General features: G+C 40.0%; 1 protein-coding gene across 1 annotated transcript in view; it reads left to right on the forward strand.

Moving 5' to 3' along the window:
• Positions 1 to 1964: 1964 nt before the first annotated feature.
• Positions 1965 to 17047, forward strand: part of SMARCA1 (SNF2 related chromatin remodeling ATPase 1) — a 42723-nt gene continuing 27640 nt past the window's right edge. Inside the window, exons 1-9 of the mRNA XM_026674647.2 lie at positions 1965 to 2193; positions 6215 to 6301; positions 10845 to 11011; positions 11825 to 11925; positions 12015 to 12115; positions 13214 to 13393; positions 14271 to 14426; positions 15191 to 15322; positions 15736 to 15804. Of these exons, the coding sequence (XP_026530432.1) occupies positions 2071 to 2193; positions 6215 to 6301; positions 10845 to 11011; positions 11825 to 11925; positions 12015 to 12115; positions 13214 to 13393; positions 14271 to 14426; positions 15191 to 15322; positions 15736 to 15804 (1116 nt within the window). The 5' untranslated portion in view covers positions 1965 to 2070. The remainder of the gene's footprint in view (positions 2194 to 6214; positions 6302 to 10844; positions 11012 to 11824; positions 11926 to 12014; positions 12116 to 13213; positions 13394 to 14270; positions 14427 to 15190; positions 15323 to 15735; positions 15805 to 17047) is intronic.

A 17047-nucleotide genomic window follows, 5' to 3' on the forward strand; every position in this document is an offset into this window, starting at 1 on the left:
GCCTGGCGCCTTAACTACTAGGAAGTACCACCCACTGAAATACACATTAAAGGGCTTGGCATTTTCTAGAGTGGTTTGTAAAAAACGGAAGAGGGGAAATCCAGAACTCAAGTTATTTAGGATCCAGAGAAACGGGAGGGATTGCTAGGAAAGGGAGGAGTTGGGAAAATGGCTGGAAGAAGAACCGAGTGGTGTATCCTTAAGAGGGAGTGGGAAGAATGCCCTTCCCAGTCTACAGAATTTTGTTATAAATCCCATTCGTCTAGACTGAATTCTTTTTGGTATGTCAAATATGTGCACCACTGTATATCCAGCCATGCTTGTGCGATTTGGAGAACAAATGCATTTCAGAAGGAGCTGGTGAATAACTTGTTTTGAATAAGATATTTCCTTAGGACAGGGCCCCCCCAAACTTGGCAACTTGAAGACTTGAGGACTTCAACTCTCAGAAGAGCTGGCTGGAGAATTCTGGGAGTTGAAATCCACAAGTCTTCAAGTTGCCAAGTTTAGGGGACCCCTGGCTTAGGAAATAAATGTAAACCAACCTCACAGCATCGCCTGAATTAGCAAAGAGGCCACATTCCAAAGTCCGCATCTTTAGTCGGGCTCATGGATTACGAGCCTTCCGGAGGTACTCCACTTTTCAGCACAAAATGACTTTTGCCAAATACACCAGAAAGGGAAAGACAGCGTGAATTAAATTACATTTTGCTTCAACTTTAAGTAGCTGAGCAGGTCTCGGTAGATTAATTCAACTCTTCACTTCATCCACGGTTTATAAGCCCATTAGAGCTGCTCAACACAAGCCCATTAGAGTTGCTCAACAGATGATTATTTTAGATCTTACTGCAGGGGTCTTCAAACTTGACAGCTTTAAGATTTGTGGACTTCAACTCCCAGAAGTCCTCCTCCAGTCATGTTAGCTCAGGAATCCTGGGAGTTGAAGTCCACCAGTCTTAAACTTGCCAAGTTTGAAGACCCCTGATCGATCGATCTGTCTGTCTGTCTGTCTGTCTGTCTGTCTATCTATCTATCTATCTATCTATCTATCTATCTATCTATCTATCTATCTATCTATCTATCTATCTATTCTATCTCTCTTTCTATCTATTCTACCTTTCTCTATCTATTCTATCTTTCTATCTATCTATTCTATCTTTCTCTCTCTCCCTCTATCTATTCTATCTTTCTCTCTCTCCCTCTATCTATCTATTCTATCTATCTCTCTTTCTCTCTATCTATTCTACCTCTCTTTATCTATTCCAGGGGTCTTCAAACTTGACAGCTTTAAGACTTGTGGACTTCAACTCCCAGAATTCCTCTTCCAGTCATGTTAGCTCAGAAATTCTGAGAGTTGAAATCCACAAGTCTTAAACTTGCCAAGTTTGCAGACCCTTGTCTTAACGTGTTCCTTTCGTTTTGGATTAAGGCAGCGTTTGGCAAAGTCGGCAACTTTATTAGGCATGGGGACTACAATTCCCAGAATTCCCCAGAGGGCTTAAAGCAGGGGATCCCCAAACTTGACAAATTTAAGACTGGTGGATTTCAACTCCCAGAATTCCTCAGTCAGCAAAGGAGTTGGAAGTCCTTTAAAGTTGCCAAGTTTGGAGACCCCTGGCTTAAAGGCAAGAGATAACTGGGTGCATCTTGAATCCCTTTCCCTCTTACTCTTCAGTTTTGGAATAAAAACGGGGCGGCCCCTCTGGAACAACTTGCTTCTCTAGCCCTCCGCGTGGTCTCCTGTCCAACCTTCCTTAGCTTTAGCAGCTCCCGGGCCAGCTGAAACAAGGAAGGGCGCTCCTCCAGGGAAACCTTTTCATTTTACGAGTCAACCATTTTAACGTGAGAACCAGCTGCCTTCAGCGGGCAGCAAAGGGACCCTCACCGGCTCTTCTTCGCGCTCTCGTGGGAGCCCCGCCCGGGAGGCGTGGCCAAGGCTGCCTGGCCCCGCCCCCCTCGGTTTCCGAAACGCGCCTGCGCCGCGGAGCTCTCGCGGGCCTCTCGCGATGCTTGGCGCGAGCGGGAGTCCCGTTAGCTTCAGCGTCGCGTCTCCCCGCTAACCGGCCCAAAATGGATGCCGGCGGAGCTGCTGAGCCCGCTTCCACGCCGGCCTCGGCCACCCCGGGCCTGTCGGGCGGCGAGGAGGAGCCCTCAACCTCGGCCGCTTTCTCGCAGGAGCCCGTCGAGGACGAGGTGGGTCGTCGTCGTCGGTGGTGGTGGTGGTGGGAGAAGCGGCGGGGGGGAGCGGGCCTCCGCGCCTCGTCGCCCATGGCAACCGGGTACCTCACCGTCGGCGTTGGATTCAGTCTTGCCCTTGGGGTCCCCTTTCCCTTCCCTTCCCTGGGCCTTTTGGGTCAGCTGACCGGCGAGTGCCGGCTTTTCAGGGAGAGAAGCGTGTTGGCAGGTTCGGGCTTGGATGGGAGACCACGAGGAGATCCCGCGTCCGGAGGCCGGACTGGGGAGAGGAAAAGTGGACCCTGGAAACATTTGGTGGATTGATTGGTTGATTATTGATTGACTTACTGAATTTATATTGCCGCCTATTGGCCCATGGCGACTTGAGCTGGCTTACAGAATGTAAAACCATATTTAAAATAAAAACAATCGAAAAAAGCAATACAAGCTAACAAAAAGAATCAGATAAATTAATAAATAAATCAGATAAGTGCAATAGAACAACATCTGGAATAAATAAATAAATATCCCCCCTCCTCAGGTCATTTCCCACACCTTGAGATTATAGGGATATAATTTTTGCACGCCGGTCTGTCCTCAGCACTGTTGTTCTCTGAGTCTGCCTGCTGCTAGTCATTACAGGTAGTCCTCGACTTACAACAGTTCATTTAGTGACGGTTCAAAGTTGCAACAGCCCTGAGAAAAGTGACTTATGGGCGATTTTTTCCCCCCCACACGTAACGACGGCTGCAGCATCCCCCACGGTCCTGTGATCAAAATTGAGATGGGTGGCAATCGACTCGCATTTATAGCGGTTGCGGTGCATATCATGGGATCCCCTTTTGCGACCTTCCGACGAGCAAAGTCAGTGGGGAGGCTGAGTCCACTTAACAACCGTATTGCTAATTTAACAAGCGCATTGATTCACTTGTCAGCTGTGCCAAGGAAGGTTGTAAAATGAGGCACAACTCGCTTAGCAACAGAAATGTTGGGCTTAATTATGGTCGTACGTTTGAGGACTACCTGTATTTTCTTCATAATGATCTAGCCCTAGGATTTGTATTTACAGGGCTTCCAATGAATTGAATCCACCCCGCTTGCTATTGGTCCCCCTCTTCTCTCTCCTCTCCTTCTCCCACCATTAGAGCCTTTGCATAATATGTCTGAAATCCATGGAGAAGGCAGGAGCAAATCGTTGAGACTCTGGAAAAAGTGCAGAGAAGAGCAACCAGGATGATTAGGGGACTGGAGACTAAAACATGTGAAGAAGAGTTACAGGAACTGGGCATGTCTAGTCTAGTGAAGAGAAGGACCAGGGAGACATGATAGCAGTCTTCCAATATTTGAGGGGCTGCCACAGAGAGGAGGAAGGGGTCAAGCTATTTTCCAAAGCACTTGAAGGCCAGACAAGGAATAATGGATGGAAACTGAACAAGAAGAGATTCAACCTGGAAATAAGGAGAAATTTTCTGACAGTGAGGACAATCAAAAGGGGACCACATGACCCTGGGACACTGCAACCGTCATAAATGTGAGTCAGTTGGCAAGCATCCGAACATAAATCATGTGACCAGGGGATGCTGCAAAGGTTGTAAGTGAAAAATGTCATGTCACTTTTTTTCCAGTTCTATTGTAACTTTGAATGGTCACTAAATGAACTGTTGTATATTGAGGACTACCTGTACTTAGTATATTGCTATGTGGATAATTGATAACTTGGATGGGATGGCAGAAAGGAGGATGACCATTGCCAGGTCGTGAACAAGGCCTTGTCTATGTGGCCCCCAGAAAAGAGGCTCAAATCAAGGGAATCTTTGCCTTTAGCTCTTTCCCTCCCATCAGCCCCCGCTTGCGGTTCATCTCTGTCCTCTGATTGTCATGGACCAGCCTTTCCATTATTTCCACTCAATGATTAGCCTGATGAGTTTGGAGTGAGTTGGACTTCAATCCCCATCATCCTTGCAAGCATGGCTTTGGGATGTGTATCTGGGGCTGAGAGGCATTATATAGTCTAGAGACTCTAGAGCAGAAATTTCCAAATCACCTTCTGCTCATGCTTTCCTTGTTCTTTCCTGTTGCCTCTCTATCCTGGTCCCAGAATCCGTTGGAGTTGGGCAGCCAATAAATTTAAATAAGTAAATAATCAAATAGGGACACGGGATGATAACTGGTGCATTTTGGGGGCATCAACAAGATAGTATTTGCAGTATAAATAGCTTTTGCTTTTCTGTAGTTCCCCTGGTATCTGCCATGGCCACCCAGGATGTTTTTTTCTCCCCCCCCCCTTTGAAATGTCCTATCATGTCCTTGGTTTCCAAGGCAACGAGGTTCAGTCTTTGAAGCATCGCTCCTCTGAAAAATAATTGTCTTCTTTTAAGAGGATGGGTGGTGAAAGAAGGGAAGGCAGTATGTCTCATAAGTAGCATTCAGAGAACTGGAGCTTTCTCTGAACCACCAGTTGCTGGGAGAACAGTAAGCGGGAACAGTTGCTGAGGTAGCATCCTGGCTACTACATCTTTTGGGCCACTGTTGAAAATGGGATACTTCAGGCACATTCTGCAAGGTTCTCCTTGGTTTTTATGATGAAGGGTGGTTATTTATGAGCCATTTGAGGACCCATAGTGTTCCCTGTCTTTTAAATGTTTTCATTTGAAATAGAAAAAAAAAGGAATTTTGCATCATCATCTGGGATTCAGTTCATCCAGTGAGTTGCAGATCCAATGAAGGATCAATTCTCAATTTCTTTGCTCTTCGTGTAAAATGCTTATCTCTACTGGGCTGATTCCCTAGGGCTCACACCGACAAATTCAGCTATAGGGTATAGTCTGTACATCACTAGCTACTATAGGTGCCCAATGTTGAACAAAGTTTTTATATGATCCAGCATGGCTTTCCTGATGGGAAAGAGAGGAAGAGGGAGGGAGGGAGAGAGAGAGCTAGTCAGTCAGTTTCATTCATCAGCTTTTGACACAAGCTTGAAAACCAATTGCTAAGCTACATTGGTTTTTAGAGGAGTTTTGCAATAAATGCCTGCCTGTCTGTAATTCAAATGCAGCCTGTGTATTTGTGCTTCAGTGTACCAAGTGGGCTAATTCAGTAAAGTCTGTATCAGTTAAGCATGGGTTCAGATATTGTTTTAATAAATCCAGTGTGTAATCTGGCAGCAAACTTATTCCATTTGTAGGAATTTCCAGCTTTTGTTGTTGTTTATTATACTGAACTGGAATAGGCTGACCAAAAGTATGTACAGTTATCTATTTTTCCCTGTATTCCTTTGGCCTTAATCTGCCTATTTGGATATACATTAATTAATCTGCTCATAGATTTACTAATGTCATAAGCAAACCAGTCACTTTTTTATACATAAATATTTTAGGGAAGTGACCATGTTTTTTCATTTGTAACAAAATCAGTTATTTGTGAACCAAAGGTCAAACACTTTACAGTCCATCTAATGCCTATTTACTCAGCATTGGGTGATTATACAGCTTTATTGTAATATATTTGTATACTCTAAGCATGAAGTATTCTCAGGTGACATATTATTTTTCTGACTTGTTTAAAATGAGGCTTACAATCCTTGAAATGTCAAAACAGCTCAAAAATATTGTGAACTGAAATCTATTAACAAATTATTTATATTTTACTAATAAACTAGGTAAATACTGGCCATTTATGATGGCTTTGTTTAATACACAGTAATGTTCAAATTGGTAATACAGTACTTTTATGGTAGACACACCAGACAAAGTTTATTCCCATGGTTCTCAACCTGTGGTCCGCAGACCCTTGGGGTGGGGCTTGATGTCATGGGGTCGGGGAAGGCTTGAACAACTGTTACGATTTAAATCTTAAGTCTTGGAGATCCGTGGTACAGTCTGTGGCCACAAAAGGCATTTAAGGGGTGTGGTGAAGAAAAGGCCAAGAACCACGGCACTGGTCCATTTTAATGTTTTAACCTGTGTTATGCTGGGAAAAGAACCTGTCTTTTTTCTTTATTAAATATGTTGTGATTGAAGAATTTTCACTTTATTTACAGAAAAATGATCCTCCATTTCAACTCAAACTTCCTCCAAAGGCAACTAAGTCCGAAAAAGAAATTGATCCGGAATATGAAGAGAAGATGGTAAATTTGTTACTTGGACTTTTTGCCTGTGGTGTCTTTTGTTAAATTTAATTTTGCTGATAAGAAGTCCCTGTATTATACATTTACCTTTTAAAATGATCTAACCAATTGTTCCATTCAATGATAATTGAACTGAAAAAAATGTTCATACCTCTTCCTGTGATATTATTCCCTTAACAGGTGACTTCCTCCTTCCCTCCCTCCAGAAGGTTGGGCGGCTGAATCGCACCCTTTGTTCCTCAGATGTTGCCTAGTCCTACTCTTGATGTACCTGCTTGCTATGTACACTCAAGACTCTTTAGCTTCAGGCTTCTAACCATGCTTGTCAGGGAGAGCTCCCACTGTAGTCATTTATACAAGCTGAGGAGGACAAAGGGCATTAAGCTGCCTTGGTGGAAATCAAGTTGTTGTCTTTCATAGGTTAAGGGTCTTGCTTTAAAAAAAAAAAAAGATTACATTTGTTTTCTGGCCTGAAAAAGTTAACTGTAGGTTGATTTACAACTTGATGTCTCTTCTGGCCTCCAGCAGCCAGTTACTGTTAGTCTTGCAACACATAATTACAGGCTTGATCTTAAACTTTCTGTGCCAAAGGCTAATGTTTTAGAGTCCAGGCAGCATTTCCTGACCAAGTTTATGTCATTTGGTTCTGGAATGGTTTTTCTCTACAGCTTAAGAATAAAGTCTTTTTCTCGAGGAATAGCTTGGGAAAAACAGTTTTAGTGTTTTGTGTCTCGAGGTAGCAGTAAGTATTATGGCCCCTTTATCTTGGTGCAGTGCATAGAATAAAAGCAATAATAATGTAGTGCAGCCAGCTATAAAATCTCAACATAAAACATGGAGCCTCTAGGCTAAAAGGCACATAAGATATAATAACAGCATCGCTTTAATAAGTTTTAAAAAAAACCAGGTTCGCAAGGGCACATCCCCCATTGATACGTTAGTGATTTATAAATAAATTTGGCATGGCATGTTAGAAAAGCTTCACCTCTGAAATGTTTCTTCTAAATATCTATTATGTAGATATTTCTTTCCTGTTATCTTCCTTGAAATAGCACTGAGTTCATAAATTTATATGAACCATATTTTTGAATAAGGTACAATATTCAAAGGTAATAAAACAGTCACACAATACAGTAACAGCATGATGATTCCTACTACAGTGTGTGAATCCATCTAGTTCCTGGCTTGTTTTGTGCTATTTTTTTCTGCTAGTTGAGAGATAAGAGCACAGTAACCAGATATCAGAATTCTGCATTCAGACTTAAGATCGTAATCTGAACTTTTATTTCCTTTACTGTATTACCAGGGTGTATTAATTCCTATTTATTATTGCTCTATTATTTTATTCTTGGTATATGTATGTTGCCTTGGTATATGTATGTGGCTTTGGGGCTGAAATAATAGAAAATCCCATAAATAAATACTTCTGCATAATGCATAGCCATAATGGGGTTTGTTTTTTTCTACCTTGATGATAAATCTACTCTTTATTTAGGAAACCTGTAAGACCCGTCTTGTATACCATAGCTCTGGCTCATAGAAAAAAAGTAAAGAAGTCCCTGTGGATTTTATGCCACTACTCATTGCTGACTATAGGGCACTGTCTGAAGACATTTCCCTGGTCATGTTGCTAAATTGGTACTTATTTATCTACTTGCGTTCGCATGCTTTCGAACTGCTAGGTTGGAAGGAGCTGGAGGGGAAGACAAGAGCTCTTCCCGTTGCATGGCACCTGGGTCATAGTAACTATAAAAATACATAAGAAACTATAAAAACCCCAAGATCCAAAAACCCAGCACCTGGTGCCCGAAAGCAGTACTCCTCACTAATAACAACAATCACCATGATTCATCCTCATCTGACTCCCGTGCTTGGAGAACACAGCTGCCATATTTTGTGCAGGGCAAAATTCTTAAACTTCTATCCGAAATGCATGGGGTGGATAAAACAGCCGAACTTGCCAGTCTGATGGCTTTATGTTGAAACAGCTTTAAGCTACATTTCTGGGTGTTACTTCTTGAACCTCAGTGGTTTCATATTTGAAATCTATTTGAGATTAATGGCTGATCCTAATTGCTGGAGTGTTACTTGATAAAGAACAGAAGAAAATCAACAAGATTTTCAAATAAAAATGGAAGTGAAGGCAAATATACATGTCATCCCAGGGTAATGTTGCAGGATCCAATCTGGGTTGGTCACTGGGACCAGAGGTTTAGTTTCCTGAGCTCTTGGACTCATCCTCAGGAAACATAGAAGCACACATTCTTCTAGAGCAGAGGTCTCCAAACTTGGCAACTTTAAGACTTGTGGCTTTCAACTCCCAGAATTGGCTGGCTGAGGAATCCTGGGAGTTAAAGTCCACAAATCTTAAATTTGCCAAGTTTGGAGACCCTGATGGGGTCCAGCACAAGTCTTAAAGCTTGGAAGACTAAAACTCTGATCCTAGTGTCAGACCCAGATTGGATCCTGCAAAAATGGAGGTCCTTAAATCGGAGATAGGCAGCCCCCATGGAAATCGTTCACGTAGAATGAATTGCAAATTGGAACAATTACATTTTCATTGCATAGATATGTTGCAGGGAAAAGCTTTGTTTATTTTTTATATGTTGCCCATCTGCCTGTCCAGTGAACCTGGACCCTGCTAAGTTGCAATTAAAACTGAAGGCTATAAATATTATGGAAAATAGCTATTACAAAAAAAAAAATGACTTCAGCTACTAATTCAATCTCTTTTCATAAAAACCTTACTAAGAGCCAGATTTCAAGTGGGGCATGTAACAAGTACAGTAAGCTTGCATTTCTCCCCCCCCCAGTCATAGCAATCAAATCAATTTTTAAAACAATTAAAATATTATTATGAACAATGTATAAATTATTCTTCATTAGCAAAAGTTAGGTGGGATTTAGATGGAATTTCTGGTTCCCTGAAAAGGCTATATGTAATATGGGGAGTAAACTCATTGAATTCAATATTTGCTGCCCTTACAGATTATTTTATGTTTGGAAGTTACACAACCTAGCTTTGAAAATCATTCTTAAATGCTTGATTTTCCCATAGTTTTTGAAAAAGAGCAAAGTACATAGTGAATAATTAGATTTTTTGAACATTTTCAACATAACAGTCTGACTATAAAGTTTAAAAGAATAAACAAATTATATATGGTGTTTCTTCCTCTGGGATTCATGAAAAAATTATGGATTATGTTGCCCTCATGTGGTAAAATTACACATTGTCTACAGTATTTATTTAATTTCATAGTTCTATATTGTCCAACCACAAAAGCAGTGTTTCTGAAATATTGGTTTAGATCCAGACTAATGTTTCAAATTAAAATAATAAATTATCATGATTAAATGATACTTACATAAATTCTGTTGTTTAGAATTTGGATCAAGAGTAATATACATTTTACTGAAAATGGATGTTAAGTTGTTGAATTTTCTCCAGGTAAGAGTAAATATGTATATGTATGATTATTAATTTAGTCTGGATCCAGGCTTAATATTTTGCAATAAATATCTGAGCTGTGTTTTAAACTTGGAAATCTCATATTCATTAGAATGTGGATGATGCAGAATACAATATGTGCAATACTCAGCCTATATTGAATAATATGTAGATGTCTTTATTCTGTGCTGCTTTAAGTCCTTTTACAAAGTTATGTTCTGATTTATTGTTCTGGAACTTCACCATGTTTCAAATGTTCTGTTAGACAATATTCCACAATTCTTGCATAAAATGTTCTGGTGAGGCAAGGAGGAGACGTTAGTAATCAGTGTGATTTTCCTTAAATCAGAATATCCTTGTAATCTGATCATAATTAGGATATTTGCAGAGCTCCAGAGCTGCCCTCTTTCCACAGCCCTTGGAATTGCTGAACAGGTTCCTTGGTTAGATTGTCCGGAATCAATATTACCGTAGTTATTCCATTTAGTGTGATGCCCAAGTTGTCCTAATCAGAGAATGTTATTCAGACAAAATTTAATCTGTGCCTGTTTTAGCAATCTTTGTCATGAAGGAAAGGTGCATTAGAGCCTCAGTACCTTCCAGGGATCTTGGATTAAAATCTTATCATCTTCACCATATATGGCTAGTAGCTATTATTCCTTTGTAGAGATTGAAATTAAATATATCCACGTTGATTCCAGGTTGGAAAGAGAGTTATAAATAAAAATGCTTATAGCCTATTTGTGAGCTGGGTGGAGATTCCAATCTTGTTTATCTTTTTGAGATCATTGTCTATATTTTAGACTCTTCCTTCCTGAGAAATAACAATTGGGTCAGAAGGAGCAATCAAGACATTTATTAACTGATACTGTGTATTTTTTTCCCTAATCTCTATATTGAACTGGACTCCTAAGTCTAAGGTTCTTACCAAACTCATTCTTAATTGTTCATATATTTGCAGTGAAGACATTTGGAAGAGATTGTAATTTTAATTGGGAAGAGTCAAACACCCTTCCATCCCCCCCCCCCACCTGTTCAGGGTTGCATTCTTAAATCACACCTTGTCTTATTTTGCTTTTCTTGTGTGGGCTATAGAAAACCGACCGAGCCAAACGATTTGAATTCCTGCTAAAGCAGACCGAACTCTTTGCCCACTTTATTCAACCTGCAGCCCAGAAATCACCAACCTCTCCCCTCAAAGTGAAACTGGGACGACCACGGCTAAAGAAGGACGAAAAGCAGAGCTTGCTTTCGGCAGGAGAGTATGCATTGTTTCTAAGTTATTTTTGAAGTTACATTGAAATTATATTTGCAACGTATTGCATGTACAGAGGGCACGTCAAATTTTTCAACTCTCAATCTTCAAACATTAGTAGGGGTGCTCAAAAGCTGTGACATGCCTTGGGGATTGTAAAGATATTTTGGTTACTTTAATTTAGATGTGCTTGTTGGTTTCATATAGGTAGTCCTCGACTTACAAACACAATTGAGCCCAACATCTCTTTTGCTAAGTGAGACAGTTGTTAAATAAATTTTGCCCCATTTTATGACTTTTCTTGCCATAGTTGTTAAGTGAATCTGCTTCCCCATTGACTTTGCTGGTCAGAAGGTCGCAAAAGATGGAAAATCATAATGAATATGAGCAGTTGCCAAGTGTCCAAATCACGTGACCATGGAGATGCTGGAATGGTCATAAGTGTGAAAGTGTCATGTCACATTTTTCAGTTGCAACTGTAATTTCAAATGATCCCTAAGCAAACTGCTGTAAGTTGAGGACTACCTGTATGAATGAGAGGAACTGATCTCAGTCTCAAGAGAAGTTTGCATCCAACTCAGCCCTTTTATTTCATGTGAAGTCAGTGACAAAATAGTTGGAAGGGTAATAACAATTAGGGGTGGCATGACAAAAATAATTAGAATGGAATAGGAAGATGGAACGGAATGGGACAGGACGGAATGGGACGGGACGGAATAGGAATGGGAGTAGGAATAGGAAAGAACAGAACAGAACAGAACACTTTATTTGGCCAAGTTTCCTTGAAGCAGAAGCACATATGTTGGGTTTTCTTTTGTAGCTATCGCCACAGGAGGACCGAACAAGAGGAGGACGAGGAGCTGCTTTCAGAAAGCCGGAAAACCTCAAACGTGTGCATCCGATTTGAGGAATCGCCTTCTTGTGAGTGTCCCTATTGGTCATTGTCTCTGCTTGCATAGATACGTCCACTCAATTACAGAATAACAAAGGGGCGCTTTATGTTTCTGCAGATGTTAAAGGAGGAACATTGCGGGACTATCAAGTTAGGGGACTGAACTGGATGATCTCCTTGTATGAAAATGGCGTAAACGGCATCTTGGCAGATGAAATGGTAAAGAAACTCATGTTTGTGGATGTAGTTTGAGATAATATAAGGGGAAAAGGAACCAAGAGCTATACGTTTACTGTTAGTTTTCTTGTCAAGACTCCAAGCTCTTAAAAAGATTTAATAAAACAGCAATTTTGGCTATCGAGCACTTTTTCATACCCCGGTGTGAGAGGAGACACATTTCTTTATGATGGTAAAAAAAATCAGGAGTTGTCTAGGACCATCTTTTACGACTAACACACTTTATTCAAAGGTATTTGTCAGCCGCAACTCACTTTATCAGATGCATAGAGTGACTAGACCCTAAATTTAAATCCTACATCGACCTACCCGATCTACATATCTGATAACAAAATGTGTGTAGCCAAAAACATTACCACAAACTCCTCCTAATTTCATACCCCATTGTAATAGATCTGGCACTTATTACCTCATGGGTTGTTGACGATCTGAGTCCAGTTTTTCACATTCTCTTTATGATTTGCAACAACCTATATATAGCAGGACAGGCAAGATGGAAAGCTTTTGTGGTTCTAGCGGGAGGAGGGTCTTTTTATGTCTTTTGTGCCCTTTTCTATCATATTTTGAAGTCCCATTCCCTTGTTCTTTCTCTCTCTCTTTTTTTTTTAAAAAAGCCAGATAGTGGGAGTTTTGGGTGATCATGACTATAGCATTATATTTTAATGCAGCGTATCATTTTTTGCATGCAAAAATTTAACCAAGCAGCACATATCCCAAGGAGTCATGAATATAAAGTGAAGGAAGGAATACATAATGCATAACAATAATACGAACCACAACTAAAATATTCAGTTGCAGCGTGGCTCAGAGTGAATTGTAATTAAACATTTCATTCTGCGTAATATTTCTTATGAATTACAGAGGATCGTTCTCAAGAAGTTATTTTATTGTCTGGAAACAAATGCTAATTAGAATAGTAATTTGTATATCGCAATATATTGAAATTATGGCGGATTCTGACTCCATAGATCATATCATGATCATAGGCTTCCTTTATGCATGATTATGGATGGAGATTATTTCAGAGCTGTTAAAAAGAGATGTGTAACATTTAAATACTGTTTTTTAAAACTGTTGTAGGGTCTAGGAAAGACATTACAGACAATTGCATTGCTGGGCTATCTGAAGCATTATCGAAACATTCCCGGTCCACACATGGTTCTGGTACCCAAATCAACTTTGCATAATTGGATGAATGAATTTAAACGTTGGGTTCCAACATTACGAGCAGTTTGCCTTATCGGAGACAAGGATGCCAGAGTAAGTGTCACTCTTAGTCAGTCAGCTGGTAATTTGCTTTGTAAGTCAGAATGTAATGTTCCCAGAATTCTTTATTTGCAACTTCTGCAATTTCAAGACAATGTTTCTCAATCTTGGTAACTAGAAGATATGTGGACTTTGATTCCCAGAATTCTCTAACCATGGTCTACACAGCAATGTTTCTCCAACTTGGCAACTTTAAGCTGGCTGGGGAATTCTGGGAGCTAAAGTCCATATGTCTTAAAAGTTGCCAAGGTGGAGAAATACCCTTTCAGAATATAAAATGATTCATTAATTATTGTACAAGTATTTCAGATTAAACTTTAAAACAGGCTATTTATGAATAGCATTAAAGCAGAGGTGAAAAGTGAAGTCCCAATATTGGGTCTCTCTGAAATCTTTGGTGCACCTGGGAGTTGCAGACATTAAAACCAGCATATAATTTTTAATATGTATGGCTTAATAGTAATACTTGCTATACTCAGCTTTATTTAGGTGTAAATTACATATTTTGTATTGGATTCATCCACTGTTCCAAGTACAGGCATGCTATTCAAAGGTTAAGTCTACTGTTTGCTAGGAAGATATTGTATCTCCTGTTTTAAGAGGAAAAAACTTCGTTTTAACCTCACTGCTAGTAACCTTTGAAGAACAGATATCCCCTTTTCCCTGTGCAGGCAAGAATGCTCTTTTCATATTATTTAATAACTCTTTTACTAATGTAAATGATCTAAGTGTGTTAATAATTCTAAAAGTTCATATTTCTATTTCTTCTTGCTGCCCGTTTTCTCTGAAATTGCATTGCTAGATGGCCATTGTTGCAACACTGTAAGCTGGCTCTATTGGAGAGTTTATTTTGTGTGTATTTTTCATACAGGCTGCTTTCATCCGTGATGTTATGATGCCCGGAGAGTGGGATGTGTGTGTGACCTCCTATGAAATGGTCATTAAAGAAAAGTCGGTTTTCAAAAAATTTAACTGGAGGTATCTGGTGATAGATGAAGCTCACCGGATAAAAAATGAAAAATCCAAGGTAAGTTTTAATTTTATTGGTAAGCACTGAAGAACAATACCTGGAGGGAAGGTAACTTTTTTGAAGAAAAGGAAAAAATTTTGGTATATAAAACTTTCAGCTTGCTTGGACTGGTTGAGGAATCCAATCAATGAAGTGGTATCTAAGGAGGAATAGAACCAGATGAACGGAACTGAACTGTTACAATTTCAGGACCCTGGAGAGTTCATAGAAAAAACTTCACAAGTTGGGTTACCTCTTGGTAAAGAGTTTTTGCCCCAGCACTAGTCTGCGTTCAGTTGTAGCCTTCAGAGGTTTTGAACAACTGGGTGGCCCTTTTGATCTACCCCTTGCTTCCTGTTGACTGTGAACCTAAGGATGCCATGAACCTTCCTGAGACTGCAGCCCTTCTTCATAAAGTAGCAAACACCCTGGAAAAGTCCTCCTTGACAATGGAAAACTTATCTATTCAGTTTGCATAGGCTCAAGATGTCTTCTTCTGAGTTAGAATGATCTGGAGTTCAGCCTAGTTGGATGAACACTTCTGAAAGTCTTTCTGGCCTTTTGATGTGGGGTATGTGACATTGTTTTATAAAGTTCTTTTTCGTACACAAAATACATTTTAGAGTAGGATTTCACCCAGTGTATTTAATTTGTCTGAAAGAGCATTTTAAGAAGTCATAATAGACCAGAGCTTTGTTTTCCAAATCTCAAGAATTAGTATTTATAAAAACGTATCTTTGGAATATATTGGCAAAAAACTCTCTTCATATTTTTTTTGTTAGCTATCAGAGATTGTCCGTGAATTCAAGACAACGAATCGCTTGCTCTTAACAGGAACCCCTTTACAGAATAATCTTCATGAACTGTGGGCATTGCTCAATTTCCTTTTACCAGATGTCTTTAATTCTGCAGAGGTGAGACTGGGTTTGACATTGAAATCTTTCAATTGCAGATTTTATAGCAAACTAGTTTTAAATTTTATATCCCCACAATTGCTTTTACATTTTATTACAATGGCTTGCTTGCATATGGCTTGCATTTACATGTAGAAAAATATATATATTGTACCCTAACCTTACAATTGTTTAGGTTCCTCCCTTTTTCCAACTGCTGTTGGTGATGTGCATTTGTGGCACAACCATGATTTCAGAGCAAAGGGTATGTTTTATATAGTATAGCATGGAAGAATTCAACATGGATATATTGATTCCCAAGCCAAATGGGTGTTTCTTTCTTTGCGTTCTATAATTTCTACTTGAGCTAACCTAAGCACTGAGAAAATACGAAATTGCAAACATAATAGTAAAATGCATTTTTACATCTGCAGGACTTTGACTCGTGGTTTGATACTAAAAATTGTCTTGGTGATCAAAAACTCGTGGAAAGACTTCATGCTGTAAGTATGGTGGTATTTCTTGATAGAAGTTTATTGTCCTAGCTTCCATGTATCACAGACTCTGCAGTGCATGGTTGAGACAGTGTGTGACTTTCAGTGCAACCATTATGGTGTTCGAATATCGGCTTTAAAACTCCTTTTCCAAGGCTCATCTCACTTCTCTTTTGGTGAAGATTTTTTTTTTTATACAGGACTCCAGTTGATAAATATGCATACATTTCTAATTCATTGCTTTTTTTTATGTGTGATGTGCCACTCTCCTTGTTTTGTATACTTTTGGGAGGATTTTTTAAATTGGTAAATATTTATTACAAAGGGCATGGGCCACCTGGCTTATAGTTTATAACTTATAGTTTTTCAGTAATACACATTTTAAAACAACATTCAAATCTGTCTATGTGAGAAGTGTAAAATAAGAGTTATCTAGAGTGGTTCTTTTCAATCTTTTCACAGTTTTAGGATAGGGCAATATTCGAGTACTACCAGTTGCACAGCAAGGTGTCAAAAACTCAGTGACCAAAAAATGGGAAAAAAGTAAAACTATGCAGTTTACATTATCAGCCTATTGCCCCCAACAATCCGGCTCCTCATTTTACTGACCTCTGAAGGATGAAAGGCAGTATTTCAGAATTATGTGATCCCTTTTGCAACCTTCTGACAAGCAAAGTCAATGGGGAAACCAGATTCACTTTACAACCCTGTTACTAATTTAACAACTGCAGTGATTTGTTTAACAAATGAAAAAAGTCATAAAATGGGATAAAACTCATTTAACAAATTTCTCACATCGCAACATAAATTTTGAGCTCAATTCTGGTCGTAGGTTGAGGACTATCTATACATCCACTTACCACACTTCGAATGGGAAACTTGTGCCTGTTTCTGTGGCCTTGATCTTTGCACTGTTCTATCCCCGTCTCTCCCTCTGCTTGCCTCAAACAGGCCTCTCCTCTCCTCCATCTCTCTTTCTCCATCCCCTTCTCTTTCCCCGTCATCTTTTTTTCTCTCCCTTTCCCGCCCTAACCTCCTCCTCTTATGTCCTCTCCCTCTCCTCCTTTTCTCTTCCGATGCAGCTCCAGCTCACTCCTCTCCCCAAGGCTGCTGGTTGCTGCTCGCGGAAGCCTACCGATTAGCTGGAGCTGCGTGTGCCGATCCTGGGCGCTCAGCGGAGCCCTGGCAACACCACAGCTCCAGCTGATTCTCCCACAGACCGGTGTGGCGCTGCCGCCGCTTCGGCTCACAT

The sequence above is a fragment of the Notechis scutatus genome, chromosome 10, assembly GCF_049901735.1.
Source record: "Notechis scutatus isolate UNSWTSFEM ecotype Mainland chromosome 10, rNotScu1.2, whole genome shotgun sequence".
Lineage (NCBI taxonomy): Eukaryota > Metazoa > Chordata > Lepidosauria > Squamata > Elapidae > Notechis > Notechis scutatus.